The 14,604-nt window shown below is 37.5% G+C and overlaps 3 protein-coding genes across 4 annotated transcripts; 1 reads left to right on the top strand and 2 right to left on the bottom strand.

Moving 5' to 3' along the window:
* Nucleotides 1-1,372: 1,372 nt before the first annotated feature.
* Nucleotides 1,373-3,487, bottom strand: LOC113711779 (probable cytokinin riboside 5'-monophosphate phosphoribohydrolase LOGL10). The gene is made up of 7 exons (XM_072069585.1): nt 3,203-3,487; nt 2,937-3,034; nt 2,753-2,783; nt 2,522-2,621; nt 2,241-2,311; nt 1,903-2,046; nt 1,373-1,762 (listed from the first exon to the last, which is right to left on the bottom strand). The coding sequence occupies exons 1-7, from the start codon at nt 3,326-3,328 to the stop codon at nt 1,664-1,666; spliced, it is 669 nt and encodes a 222-aa protein (XP_071925686.1). The 5' UTR covers nt 3,329-3,487; the 3' UTR covers nt 1,373-1,663.
* A 4,418-nt stretch (nt 3,488-7,905) lies between these two features.
* On the top strand, nt 7,906-8,880 carry LOC113712738 (uncharacterized). The gene has a single exon (XM_027236285.2). The coding sequence runs from the start codon at nt 8,004-8,006 to the stop codon at nt 8,733-8,735; it is 732 nt and encodes a 243-aa protein (XP_027092086.2). The 5' UTR covers nt 7,906-8,003; the 3' UTR covers nt 8,736-8,880.
* Nucleotides 8,881-9,648: 768 nt separating this feature from the next.
* Nucleotides 9,649-13,130, bottom strand: LOC113712739 (NADH dehydrogenase [ubiquinone] 1 beta subcomplex subunit 2). 2 transcript variants are annotated; one of them, XM_027236287.2, is made up of 4 exons: nt 12,909-13,130; nt 10,381-10,426; nt 10,219-10,286; nt 9,649-10,004 (listed from the first exon to the last, which is right to left on the bottom strand). In XM_027236287.2, the coding sequence occupies exons 1-3, from the start codon at nt 13,013-13,015 to the stop codon at nt 10,224-10,226; spliced, it is 216 nt and encodes a 71-aa protein (XP_027092088.1). In that variant the 5' UTR covers nt 13,016-13,130; the 3' UTR covers nt 9,649-10,004; nt 10,219-10,223. The 2 variants fall into 2 exon arrangements, with proteins under 2 accessions (XP_027092088.1, XP_027092087.1); XM_027236286.2 differs by having other exon boundaries at nt 9,649-9,988; nt 12,909-13,129.
* Nucleotides 13,131-14,604: the final 1,474 nt, after the last annotated feature.

Genomic DNA, 14,604 nt, shown 5'->3' on the forward strand with positions numbered 1-14,604 from the left:
GGTTTTTTAAGGGTAAAAAAATTGGAGGTTTAGAAAATGATTTTTTTAAAAAAAGAACTGTGTTTATAAATGGATAACAATTTGTCTAAAATGTTCAAAATTGAAGCTAATCTCCTTACCACAATGGAACCGCTGCATTATCGTTTCTTCTTGTAAATGCAGGCCCAAAGTGCAGATTACTGATTTCAGCGTGGCTTTCGATAATGCCTGATGGTGGGTATTGGGTACTCTGTCGGTACAAAAAAAGATGACTTCACGAATTGGGAGTAGTTGCACCCTTAAAAGGGCAAAAAAAAAAAAAAAAAAAAAAGTTTGGTCAGTCAATTTCTGCCGAAAAATTATTACGTTTTTTGTAAACACATTTTCCTATCGCTTTTTTACCTCACAGATATCAAATCATTACAATAATTTTTCTATAAAAAAAATTCAGAAAAATGCAATCCAAACACAACATTGAGCAACTTTCTTTTAATCAGACTTTTACATGCAACTGAATGGAATCAAGAAAGGAACAGAAAGGGAAGTTTCGACTTTCAAGCCAATTCATTTTTCTGCTAAAAACCAGTGTGGATTTTATAGTCTAGAGGGTCATTCGACTCATCCGACGGGAAGGGAAACTCTGGCAAACGCATTACAACGAGTCAATGATTGATAGGCTTTTCGGACCCTGGCCATGCCACAAGATTTCGGACATTTCTTTTTTATTTCTTGTAGCATCTCTTTTTATGGGTTTGAATTTGGGTTGTTCACTGATTTGGGCCTCGCATCAGTCACTAGTCGCTCGCTCTCATCGTGACTCCTTGAATTCCAAAACCCTTTGTCAAATTATCACCAACTTATCCTGTGATCCTTGCACCCAACCCACAACCTGATTTTATAATTTAGAGCACCATCCCTTTTACTAGTACTATTAGTTACCGGTTTACCTACCCTTCTCTATTTATTTCTTCGACCTCTTCTTGGTTGCTTTTTGGGCGGTTCCTGGGGATAATGCTGGTCAACCTCTGGTCAAGCCGTCAACCTCATAGTATAGTACTACTCATCGGATTAATTATTTTCAGTATTTAGTCCTGGCTACTACTAGACTTCCTCCGAATATTTGTCAGGGAAAGAAATGCTTTACCGTATCTGAGGGTTCTTATTTTACCGTATTTCGGCTCGACTGACACTACTGCTTAATAAATAGTTTAACTCCACATTTGATTGGAATATTTTCCTTGTCCGAATCAACCGGAAGGTATAAACCATTTAGCCTGAAGCCACGGGCACAAGACACGCAGAGACGGAATTTTTTGGGAAAATGAAAGACCAGCTGCTGTATTTTGTGATTCCTGCAGGTCCATTTGACTTGGTTTTCTAGCACACAACAGTATAGGAAAGAAGATGAGATTTCTTTTCTTTTCTTTTTTTCCTCTTTCTTTCCGCAAAGAAACAGCAAACAACCTAAATCACAACCTAGGTTTCTCCTCTTCTTTGTACCAATTCTTCCTTGTTGTAGCCCCTAAGCAATAAATACAATTTTCAGGAGGAGCAAACGTAGATTGAGCCCTAGTAGCTTAGTTACAGATATTTTCAGGGGGCAAAAAAAGAAACCCATGAAAGAAAGAGATCGAAGCTAAAAAATGCCAGACAAGTAATTTTTGTCTTTTGTAGCCACAGCTAGCTAACGAGCCAATTCAGACTGCAAAGATGCGTTGAGCTCCACCTGTTCAACCTCCCACCGTGCCTTGGCCACCACTTCATCATGTACGGGCACGTACTCCTAACCCAGCACAGCATCAAAATAATTGGACCCAAAATACCATCAAAAAAAAAAAAACCATGAATTGAGTAATTATTTATATATGCTACGCTACTCCTCTATTACAAGGCCACAAGTTGGAAAAGCAAGGCTTTTGGTACCTCGAGTTTTTGAACAAGCTCCTTAGCGTTTGGGGCAGAGACAATAATGTGGCGCTGCGAAGGTTTGATGAAACCATCTTCAACAGCCTTGTCTATGAAGGTTAGTAGGTTGTTGTAGTAGCCCTCCACATTTAGCAGTCCCACCTATTATCATATGAACATATGTCGGGTTATAAACCAGCTCCACGATGCTAATCGAAATAGTTTAGCAATACTGAGTGGTAACTAAGCATATAATATAGGCCATGATGGAGTTGAAGAAGGGAAAGAAAATGATAGAAGGTGGGAGTCCAGATTTGGCCAAACCAAAAATACAGTGTTATATAGTATGTGCTTACAGGCTTGTCATGAATCCCTAGCTGGGCCCATGTGATGACTTCCAATAGCTCCTCCAGTGTTCCATATCCACCTAATCATCATCATATATATATATATATATATATATATATATATATATATATATATATATATATATATATATGTATGTATGTATGTGAATTGTTAAAAGGGTTCTCATGAGCACTGAGTCACAAGACTTGATTAAAAGAAAAAAAGAAGAAGAGAAAAGACAGTAGTAAGAGTCTTAGCTTAGCTAGCAGTATTGCTGAGTAGTACGTACCTGGTAGGGCAATGAAACAGTCAGATTGGCGGGCCATTTCTGCTTTTCTTTGGTGCATGTTTGCTACAGGTCGTACCTCCCCCACCGTTTCACCAGTTATCTGATGCATAAACAGATTCAGATGGTTAATAAGCAATGGATCAAAAGCATGATGCATGATGAACTAATTGAAATCAGATGCCAAATTGGAGTACCGTAATAATTGTTTATTGGTCCAAGAAATTGACTCACCTCTTTGCACATCAGGGTCTTTGGGATAACTCTTGAGGACGAACAAAACAACAAGTAGAGAAACAATGAGAATCAAGTCAGCAAACGGCCAACCCAGCAAGGAGAGAATGAATCTAGACATCTATCTATCTGTACATGATGAGAAAATTTGTTTTGAGGTTTCGAGTCTATCTAAGGTAAATACCCCAAGACATGTCTCCCACCACGATGGACCTCCTGAGATACTAATCCCATTAAGCCGACGCTGCCTCCACCGTAAACTAAGTCCAGCCTTCTTGCAACCTACACAATAAAGCAGAAAAGAAAGAAAACCCACAAAAAATTTGATGTCAAATCTTTGTTTACGATTCTCGTTCATTCATTCCCATGTAGCAGTGGCGGGTGGAGTATATCCTGTAAGTAGACATAAAATATCAGAGGAATCTTTATGGAAGTGGGGCAGTAGTATACCAGTTCCTGGCCTAATTCAAGAGCAGCATCTCTGTAGCAATTCCTCTTGCCAGAACTGCTTCCGCAAAACACACAAACCCTCCTGAACCTTGACTTGGCTGCTTCCTCATCCTCCATAAATCTCATCTAGCTAGTAATACTCCTTTTAGGCTTTTCTCTGTGTGTGTGTGTATATATATATATACATGTATATGCCTTGTGGCTTTTTTTTTTTTTTTTGGGGGGGTATGGATTTAAAGACTAAAGGATGCATTGTATGGTCCTGTATTTATGCGTTTTTTTTGTGACTTTATGTCTCTCCTGTGTGTACGTATATATGGTCAAGAAAGGGGTATATAGTATATTAATTTTAGTCTCTCTCTCTCTTTTTTTTTTTTTGGGCGTTGGGGGAGGAGGGTCCGTTGGGGTGGCTCCCCACCCAGGAATACGTCACCACTCACCAGGCGGTACCGAAAAGGAACACGGAACAACATCCACAAATGGGACCCGCCGGAAGCAGAGTGAACGAATCATGATTGGATGAATGCTCAATGCTGGAATTGCTATTGCCACGTGGATCCCTTTGCCGGATAATTTCCACTTTCTACTTTTTCTTTTTCTTTTTTATTACTCCATCGTCTTTCTTCCCTTCCAGCTAAATTGGAATTTGGGAGTTGGGACCCATTAAAATTTAAGACATCAATTTCACCTTCTAAATATGATATTGTAGTGGTAATCACTTTTAACACTAATTAATCATTGTAGTAAAATTTTGCAATCTACATGTATGCTAAAATTTCAACTTCTATATACTGTCTTGATTAATGCTGAAAGCACAAAATCCATGTTTATATTTTGTTGCCGTGGATTCTCATACACGGCTAAAGCTCCACTCCTAGACGAGCCAATGTGTTCAAATTTTAGCCATAGACATGTCATAGATAGTTGCTATTCAATATTCCCACGACATTAGTTAGAATAGACAGTTCGTTACTGCAATATAAATAGGAAAATGTTATTTGCACGGTCCTTTTTATTATTTGCATTTCTACTATTATTTTTATTATTATATAGTTTTCATATATAAGACTATATAATATAACAAATGGTACGAGTATAAATAACAAAATATTCCCAAACACGCATCAAGATTAATTCGATCCCTTTGCAAGCGCACATCGTTGGCTTGTGATTTATTGTGACCATCAATTTGAGGAAGGATAGGTTGCTTTCTCACAAAATATTGTAGGTTCGAATTTCACTATTAATTTACAGTTGTATTGATGGGCTATTTATAAAAATTTATGCAATCAATCTATCTATGGTATCATATCAAAGGCATTTTCTAACCCGTGGCGGTTGTTTGTATTCCTCGCCTGAACTTACTGACCTGCTTTTGCTTGCTATTGCTTTTGACTCGAGTGTTTCACTGAAATTCGTTGACAAAGGGTCACGTCTATGACTACGTATAGATATCAACTTTCACATCTCCTAAACCAATCCAATAGCAATGGGTCAAAATATACTTGTGACTCGTAGCCGGTTCCTTCCGTATACAATATAGTAACTAAGTAGCTGTATCAGAAAATGACTCTCAGTTCAATATCAACAGCAGAAGAAAGAACGTCTTAGAGCAACAGCAGCGCGGGTGTAATGGAGGGCCATTGCACCACTCCATGACACGGTCTCCCATTGGAGCCGTGTCATGGAGATTACACGCATCATGGACGAATCATATCCATGATGCGTGTAATCCATTAGAAGGTGGGATCTATGATTAAATGTAAAGTAATTTTAGCCACCAACGATTACATTCAATTTTTGCTTCAACAGTTAATTTACCAGCACACAACACATTTTAGCATATTTGGGAACGATTCGAAGGCAATGACAATAAAAACTAGTATTCATTTTGTTATTATTTGTATTTTATTTGATTTAAATTATGTAATATTATGTTATGGAGTTCAACTAATTACATTCCGAATTATTAATTAAGTATGGATTATTATGATATCTTCGCATTTGAGGTATCAAATATTTGTTTAATTTCCTGGATAATTATTTTTGAAAAAAAAAACCATATATTATTTTTGAAAGCTAGAAAAAGATATATTATTCAAACTTAAAAATTAATAATATCATTTTTAGAAAATAAAAAATTCAAAATGTAAAAAATTTAATGAAAGTTAGTACTTTATTTTTTAAAAATAACAAAATTATTTTTAAAAATTACTTTATTTATTTATGGGATATGAGTTATGCATTATTAAAATAAATATTTGATTTAACTGTGGATCCATGCTATTACACCTTATGGAGTGTAATCCATTGTGAGTGAAAGTGTAATAAAAGAGGAGAAAGTAGAATGCTGACGTGACATGTGGATTACACTCCACAAGGTGTAATAGCATTGTGGATGCTCTTAGCATTAAAGTACATATGAACTTCATTCATTTAGGACCTTAATAAAGATAAGAATTTTAGTCGGCAAGGTGGGACCCTACTCCTTTTTTTTTGGGGGGGGAGGGTTTCGTTCTCACTTAATTTTTTTTTAATTTAAAAAAAAATTCCGGACAAGAGAAGTGAGGAATGAAAACCAAGCATTTAAGAAAGAAAGGAAGAAGGAGAAGGGGATTTGGCTTTTAATACAATTGTTACATGGTGTTGTAACATTACCTTATGCTAGAGATGCTTATTTAAATGTTCGAATTATAGTTATACGTTAACATTATAAAAAATTTTCTATGAGAACAAGTTGAGATGTCTGACACACACTACTTTGTATTCAAATTTGTTCAAAAGTAGTCTACTCACTAAATTTTGAAAAGGTCTCTTGTAATCTTAAAACAAAAACAGTGCTGTAAACCTAAATCATCATCAACCATTGAGCTTGGTTCAATGGCCACCAGGGAGGGTTTTAAGTCCTTCATTGGGTTGTAGGTGGGGGTTCAAATCTTACCTGTAACAAAAAAAATTCAAGAATTATGCTAAACCACTCCCTTAATCTAGTAAGATCTATGTACCTGAAAGCCCGAAACACAACTTCTTTAGGCCCCCTCCCCTTTAATTTAGAATGTATAGATTATACAATAATTGTCGTCTCTGGAAAAAAAAAACCTAAATCATTATCCAAATGCTTTGTTTATTTCTCATATTTGATGTATGTGTGATGCATGTCATATATCTTCTATCTTTTTTTTTTTTTTTTTTTTGTCAAAAATCTTCTATCATTATCATAGATTCCATGAATGAAGAGAGAGAGAGAGAGAGAGAGAGCTAATCGCTTATCCAACTGTTTTGCAAAATGAGCCGACGTACTTAAGCGACGGTTCATCATCATACATAGCATACACAGAAGAGAGAGAGTTTATAGTGAAGCAGCTTTCGGTTACTATAGCGACAATTCATGAGACATAGTTAAATGGAAAATGTTACACGTGCAGTGCAGATGTTGACAATTTTCCCAGGTTTTAGTATTATTATTATGGCTGGTCGTTGGAGGGAGAAAAGAGTCTTCTTGAAGTGGGGTGGGAGGAGGATGGGTCGATTGAGGAGCAAGATGGAAGTTGGCACGGGGCTTCTGCCGAAGCTGGGGACCTTGAAAATGTGACGGGGTCTCCTTCTGGCGTAAGATGATAGAAGATGATTCAACGTCTTTTTGTTTTTGAATCGAATGCTCCTGTTTTAAGTGCACAATTCTTTGGCGGCCGAATGATGCATATGAACACATGGAAAATGAAAATTGCACCAAAGTAATTTTAGCCAACTCTTTTGCTGGATCGCACTTTCATAATTAGGGCCCCAAAAAGAGTCTGCTAAATCTAAGCTTTAGTTCGACTGGGAAAAGTTTTTAGACCCAAATTAAATATAAGTCGAGATTAGATCATATTAAACTCAGGTCATACAATTATGTATTTGAGCCAAAATCCAATTCAAAAACCGCAATTAACACCCCTATTTATTTTATAAGAGAACACAACCCACACTCGCACGTAAGCTTGACAAAGGAAGTTGGCATCGGCTTCGTCTGAGATAAGTGTCCGGCCCAGTACCAGCAAACTACTAGTGTTGTATTGTTTTCATGAGAATGGGCTCAATCAGCCAGCTCCCATCTCGATTAGGCCAATTTAACTTCTCAAAAGCCTAGTACTCCTGCACAGACGTTGCCCATGATAGAAGCCTTGTTCTCACAGTTATATTTACTTATTAGGTGTGCATTACTTGGCAATAAGAAACTCATGAAAACAAAAAACCGGTCAAAAAATTATACTCCAAGAATTTCTTGGAGCCTCAGCCGCTGACTCTAAGGATCTTAATCCAAGATTTTATGTCGACTCGTATGTGATAGAAAACGAAGTCGTGATGTGATATAATAGCTAATAGGCACATTAGATTTGCAGACACCAGGTCGTCTGGTCTGCATGGCAACGGTTGCTTGACACAGGCTGGCAGAGCCGCTTATGACCCAAATTCACCAACAACTAATGTGTCATTAATCTAATAAGTACTGCCATTCAACAGCGTTGGAAGTTTCCTCCAGACAACATTTGATCCTTTAGCTGTTCCTAGTATGCGTACGACAAATTAGGTCGGTACGGACTCCTCCACGAAGGAAGGATACTTCCTCTGTCCTTTTCCTGGCTGCAGGAGATCTAATCACGTCAATTGACCACCAGCTGTTTCTTTTCAGAAAACTAGATCGCCTGAGCTAAGCTGTATAAGTTGCTAATTCTAGGAAGGATTGATGAGTACTTAATTAGTACAATCTTCAGACCACAGTAGGGGTCTAATTGGTTAATTAATTCCATCTGCTTGCGAAATGACACGCCTGAATTTTCTTGCTCTTAGAGACTTGCACGATTCGGCTAATGACTCGCTTCACTCGCGAATCACCAAAAGGGCAATTGCTGGGCATAAACAAGAGAGATGGGTTCACGAGGTTTCAGAAGCGTCCCTGAGAATGTTGGAAACTTGCGGCAACACCAGGGATGTTCTCTCGTTCGCCAAAGACCATCTGCATGACCTTCAATCGGCTTTCCGAAGACGAGTAAGCATCGCCGACAGCAGTGCAGCTGGAGCAGCAAACAAATTCTCCGGCTACAGTCTCGAAAGAAAGAAATTGAAGAAAGCCATGCTAAGGCGGCTGCACTCGTTGAAGGAGATGAAGAACAAATGCATCCACTCATCGTCATCATCATCATCAGATGTCTCGTCATCCTTGAACCATAACCTTGTTGCTGTGGTCAATGTGCTGAGACAAGTGAGAATGGCCACCATGGCCATCGTGGAGTCCCTAATGTCACTCATGTCCATGCCTAATGCGAAGCGGCACAGTAAATCGAATAGAGGGTTTTTCGAGGCCAGGCTAAGTCGTGTGGACAGCCTAAGTTCGTGGTGGGAAAATTGTGACACGAGCATGCTGCAAGAAGCTAGTAAAAGAATGCAGGCGGTGGAGATGGCCATTGATGATCTTGAAGAAGAGTTGGACTGCATTTTCAAGCGTTTGATTCAGACTAGAGTATCGCTTCTTAACATACTCACCGCCCACTAGCATACAGCTTGCCCAGTTGCAAGTTGCGACTCGCGGCTGGCCACTTCCGGCAACCTACTCTTCAGCCGGAAGAAGCTTTCAACATTGATTACTTTATTCTTTATAATTAAATATTATACCCATATATTGCAGCACTTCTTTGATGATAACTTCGGCGTCATGAATTTGTCTTGCTTTCATTCGCATTAATCTCCATGCCGGACAAGAGGTACGTTTGGAAGTCTATTACAATTGGCCTCCGTATATAGCAAGGTCAATATCTTCCGTGTAAGCTGGAGCATTTTGCTGCTAAATTTATCAAATTGGCTTATGAACATTTCGTTTGCAGACGATTGGGTTTCTCCACAACTAAAAACCTCTGGTTGATGATTTCCTATTAGCCGCAAACTTAAAGATTTTAGACATCGAATTTTGTCTAGCTTGAATTGTCCAATGATTGAAGAATAAGGAGCAAGCTCTTAAGACCAATTAGATTGCGCTTTAGCAGTAATTCTTTTCTCAGATTGCCGCCCAAGTAGTTCCTTGTTTTGACTTCCGAGTAGACTTGCATTATTATTGTCCTTTTATGATTGTTATTCAATTTTGTAATTTCACCGAACAAGACTTTTGCCAAGCTCAATCAAATCTAATCTCTAATCACTTTGATAAGTCGATTCAGACAACAGAGCGTCTTTGATGGTAGTACCAGCTATCCTTACTTTGGCTCTATCACAAAGAAAAAAAGAAAACCATCAAACAAAAAAAAAAAAAATTGAGAGTTCGAACCCTACCTGCAATGAAAAAATTCAAAAGAGATGACAGAGAATCCTTTTTGGACTAAATCAGATCTGCATTTAGAATAGGATGGGCTAGATTATAAGAATGTTATCGTTGCAGCCAAGAAAAAAAAAAAAAAAAAGGGAACAAAGTCAGATGCTTACAAATTTGTATTTAGTACAACGTTTAATGAGCTTCAACTGCTCTAGACCCAGAGTCACGGATCAAAGTCAGATGCTTCAACTGAAAATACTTCAGTTACGAGGACACATAATTCCATTGCAGAATATTCCAAAGCTGCATTATTTCTTAAAGGAAAACTATCTTAGGAAACAGGATATGGAAACCAGTGCATTACATCATCAAGTTCAGAATGTTTTTCCTTTCAAACATTTAACCCGATAGGCAACTGCATGAGAAATCCCCCCAAAAGACCTTCACAGCACGAGCACATCAGAAAGTTCTCACTTCTGCTTCTCCGCTTGTCAAAAAGACACCTACAAAAGATACACACTGCTAACACGTCGTAAAGATATACAGAGAGAGCACCAAACTTTCAGCAACTTTATCAACACTGCATACACCCAAAGATTGTACATAATATCTTCAACTTCTCTAGAATGAGACAAAGTCCAGATTTTAACTGATGCAAGACACTGAAAAATAATTCAAATGCCTCTCCATTTTGTGTGATAAAACATACCAAGCGTACTGCAAAATGGGTTACCTTAGCTAATGTTCATGCCCATGATCATGTGAGTGATCGCCATGACCTTCCCAAGGATGCCTCCAGCCCTTTAATGCGTACCAAGTAAATCAACAGGGAGTGTAATTAACAGGCACAGTTATCATGGAAGATTTAGAAGGAAAAGAGCATTTAAAAGCTTACCAACACTACAGGACCATCCTGTTTGGCCCTGTATAGAATCCAAAACCTGATATATGCAACCAACAAGAAATCCAAGTCAGCTTCAAAATTGCAGTAACATGGGCAATTGAAGTGTTAACTTGATTGTGATACTATATAGTTTAAATTCTTACAATTATATCAACTGCTACCTTATGAAAGAATTATTATAATTACTATGCCTCAGAAGCTAAAGAATGTTTTATTTGGCACTGTAAGCCTTCTTATGCAGTAATATATATATATTTATAGACACAGAGAGAGAGAGAGAGAGAGAGAGAGCGGGGGGGGGGGGGGGCAGGGGATAAAGAGAAGAAGAGAGGCAGAGAGAGCAAACAAGTATTTTATGAGTCAACATAGCATTTGTGAAAACAAAAACAGGATAGCAGCATGACAAAAACTTGTGCTTCTGAAAATGATATACACTTGGGCTCTTGAGAAATTGGACAAGTAGATTTTATACTACAGTGCACCAAAACAATCTGCTACAAGTTCAGATATGAAACTCAAATATGTTCCATATACTTGAGAAACAGCACTAATTTATGCATTTACAATTCTAAAGGGTTAACTTCTCTTCATGACCAGTGCTTAAAATTGTGGCACACACACAATCGGATCAAATTTCATAATTAAAAAATATATATATGTGTGTGTGTGTATGTGAACATGACAATGATAGTCTGATGAGGCTAAGATCCAAAGTGAGAAGGATGATGATTCTGAGCAAATTCATATTTCAAGGTTATGTAAACAAAATTTTGTTGTCATATAGACAAGATAAAGTAACTACTTCCAGCATCCCTGTGAGGCTGTACTTATCTGCTAGTCTGCATGTTGTAACATGATCCAAGTCCTAATTTTTCTACATATCTGACCTATCTGAACCCAAAATACAACCTTTCATCAACTAAATGAGATAAAAATGAAGTTCTCCTATTATCACCAGTTATCTCAACGTGTATCTGAGACAGAGTTGAATTTATGTACAAGAATATTTAACCACAGAAACATTTGTTCACCTGAACCTTGGATATATTCTTCAAATACAGTGAGATGAAACTATCAAATATCATATTACTTCAGGGAATCTACTTTACCAAGAAATGATGACTTAGCACCAAGGGAACCCATATGACTGAAGTCAAGTTGCAAGCCAGTATTGTACAACAAAAATAAAGGTAGACGTTACACTTTCGTCGCAAGTTGCAAGCCAGTATTATACAACAAAAATAGTTATAAGGTAGAAGTTAAGCTTTTACGCCAACCATTGTTATTCAGTCACAAACACTATAACTTTGCACCTAAAATATCAAACTATGGAACCAAAAAAGCAGGATACATAATATCTTTAACTTGGTTCAGAAATGAAAACTAAAAAGAAGAAACCATCAACAATGTAACTACAACGTCAGAGGTAACAGATGCAATATAACTAGAGCAACAACATACTTGTGAGTAACAAAAATTGGGAATTTCTCAAAAACCGATTTTTGTTACAGAAAACATGAAAACACAATGGACGCCATGGATAGTATAACACATAATTTAAAGAAAGAGAGGAACTGAATGTAACAACTCTTAAATCACAAGACCAAAGCCTTTGCATCTTCTATTGTTGTAATATGTATATCTCCTCTAGATGCATCCCATCAATGACCTAGCAATCGGACTTGACCACCTACCACTACTAAAAATAGCAAGGAATTATTTTGTTTCATCATATATAACCAGCCCTGATATTGTAAATCCACAAGAAGCCAGCATCACAAGAAAACAGAAAGCAATTCAAGCATGCGATTTTTATTTAGCATGCCAAGTGTCACCCATTTGTTATTCCTCCCACCAAACACGTATATTATTTTGCAAAAATGTCAAAATCAAACTAAGACTACCGCAAGGACAAAAGCCAAACTTGACAAGAATGTACAAGAAAGAAATCTTAAAAAGGAATCGATCAATCCCTCAAAATTGAGAATTAAGACAACGAAGAAAAAAAACATTTTAGTCTTTAATCTGAAGTCAACAGTAGCATCATCTTGATACCAGTTCTTGCTCGCAAGCAAAAGAAAAAGGGAGGGGGGTGGGGGTGGGGGTGTGAAGGATGCCTCCTTTAGTGCATCCACGTATCAACAATGGCATGTGAAAATTTTCTTATTTCTTCTAATTACGTGCGGCCCCTGGGGCATCTACTGAGGTATTCATTTTTTGAGACTATAGCTTAATTTGTACGGCTCTAACCTACATAATTAAGAAATTACAAAGGAAAGAGAGGTTCCAGATCCTCAAAAGAATGCAATGAAGACGAAAAGGCTTAAACTTTAATTACCCAACCAACAAAACAGTCACATCCAGAAGTAACAATTAGCCTAATTAAAGTGACTCAAAAGGAAAACAAAAAAAAAAAAAATCCACACTCATCTAGTTACGATTACAGCAGCTAAAAGAAGAAAAGTGATTTCATCGGCTTATGTTTACCAAAAGAATGGTGCTGAGATAGGAAATTTTACCACATAAGGGCGCACATGCCCTTTCCGGTGACCGCGTGCCACCGCTTGGGATGGTGCACAGTGATGCCTTTGAAAGTAGTGCCGTGTCCATGTCCTCCTCCGGCCATTCCGACGACGTTTCGATTGTGCGATTGAAGTCCCAGAGACGAGATGATGGAGTGATTCACTCTTTCAGGAATGAAAGTGGGAACGAAAACGAAATGAAACCCATCGAACTACCCGGAATCTGATCTCAGAAGCTTAGGAGGCTTCCCCGTACTGTTGGGCCTCCCCTCACCTGAAAATTTACGATTGGGCCGATAGAATTGGATTAGGCTTTTGACAATACCCTTTAGGGCTTTGAGAAGACTGGACGTATTTTGGATCAGAGTTCCGGAAGCAGGCCGCGGGGAAAATTTATACGCTAGTAAAAGAGGCACGCTCCAGGCACTGTGCAGTCCGTTGAACAGACAAAAAAAAAATTGTGATAGACTAAAAAAACAAATGAAGAATAGTTAAGAAATATATGCGCCATTTGACAAATGAATTTTTTGGGTGTTTATTTAAAACTTTACTGTAACTTATCGTAGAAGATGTAGAAAATGTTTTTGAAGTATATAAATTTTTTGATAATTTGAAATGTATAGTTTAAAAATTTTGAGAAACTTTTTAAGGTTAGTGGAGTTAAAGTTGTTGAAAAACTTGTAGCAAATAAATTTGGCAAAAAACTTGTTTGCCAAACAGGTCCATACACATGTACAATAGTCAAATCAAAAGGGAAAATATATAAAATAATGAATATGAATGACTTACAAATGAATCCTTTGGAAAAGGAAAAAGATTAATTACTTACAATAGTGGAGGATTAACATGGGAAGGGTGTAGTGATAATTACGTAGAAGTGATAAGTTTTATAGATAAGATGATAGTAAATATTGGAAGGATATTATTTGACACGTTAGATATTAAAAAAAAGGATAGAACAGAAAAGAAAAATACTAAGGAGAAGAAACGGTAAAAAAGTCTCTAGCAGTAAAGTAGTTACCCCAAAATAGGCTTCTTTTTTTTTTTTTTCTAGGTAGGAAAGAATGAAAAATAATACTTTATCCATCAAACTTTGCTCAAAATTCGCATAGTCAACACAAAATGTATGCGTCAACTAATACGGAGGGCTTAAATTTACACCCCTTTGTCTTAAATCCACACGAAGGGCTGGTGAATAACAAATCATGTCTTTATGCATGCGTTGCAGAAACAGCATCACCATTTTGGCTGGTGAACTCCCACGTACATTTTACATGTCTTCTGTCTCCCGGTGTCTGGCTTTGAAAATTTTGCGCATCCGTACATACGCAAAGACTGCTCAAACCAACCCCTTATGTTTATTCTGAAAAAGTTTTCTGAATAATCTTCAATTTAAATAGAATAATTATTTATAGTATTTTTTTTTCCTCCATTCGTTGGCTCCTCCAGCACCCACCGTATTATTTGCCTGTTTGACACCGAGTTTTTTGGCCAAGTTTTTAGCTATTAATTTTTTAACAACTTTAACTACAGGAACCCAAAAAAACTTATCAAATTTTTAACCTACCCACTTCAAAATATCTAATAAACAAAAAACTTCCTCTTTTCTTTTTCTTTCTCCCCCACCTCTATCCACCACACCTTCATCGCCGGCCACCCCTCCACCGTCGGCCACCACCACCTCCGCCGCTGT

The sequence above is a fragment of the Coffea arabica genome, chromosome 10c (assembly GCF_036785885.1).
Source record: "Coffea arabica cultivar ET-39 chromosome 10c, Coffea Arabica ET-39 HiFi, whole genome shotgun sequence".
NCBI lineage: Eukaryota > Viridiplantae > Streptophyta > Magnoliopsida > Gentianales > Rubiaceae > Coffea > Coffea arabica.

Excerpts from the sequence above, each read along its gene's own strand:
- LOC113712738 (XM_027236285.2), top strand. The coding sequence starts at position 8,004 with ATGACACGCCTGAATTTTCTTGCTCTTAGAGACTTGCACGATTCGGCT.
- LOC113712739 (XM_027236287.2), bottom strand. The coding sequence starts at position 13,015 with ATGGCCGGAGGAGGACATGGACACGGCACTACTTTCAAAGGCATCACT. Across the intron at positions 10,427-12,908 it reads GGCATGTGCGCCCTTATGTG|GTTTTGGATTCTATACAGGG; the intron begins GTAAAATTTCCT and ends TGCATATATCAG. Across the intron at positions 10,287-10,380 it reads AGGATGGTCCTGTAGTGTTG|GGCTGGAGGCATCCTTGGGA; the intron begins GTAAGCTTTTAA and ends TACGCATTAAAG.
- LOC113711779 (XM_072069585.1), bottom strand. The coding sequence starts at position 3,328 with ATGAGATTTATGGAGGATGAGGAAGCAGCCAAGTCAAGGTTCAGGAGG. Across the intron at positions 3,035-3,202 it reads TTGAATTAGGCCAGGAACTG|GTTGCAAGAAGGCTGGACTT; the intron begins GTATACTACTGC and ends TTTATTGTGTAG. Across the intron at positions 2,784-2,936 it reads GGTGGGAGACATGTCTTGGG|AGTTATCCCAAAGACCCTGA; the intron begins GTATTTACCTTA and ends TTCGTCCTCAAG.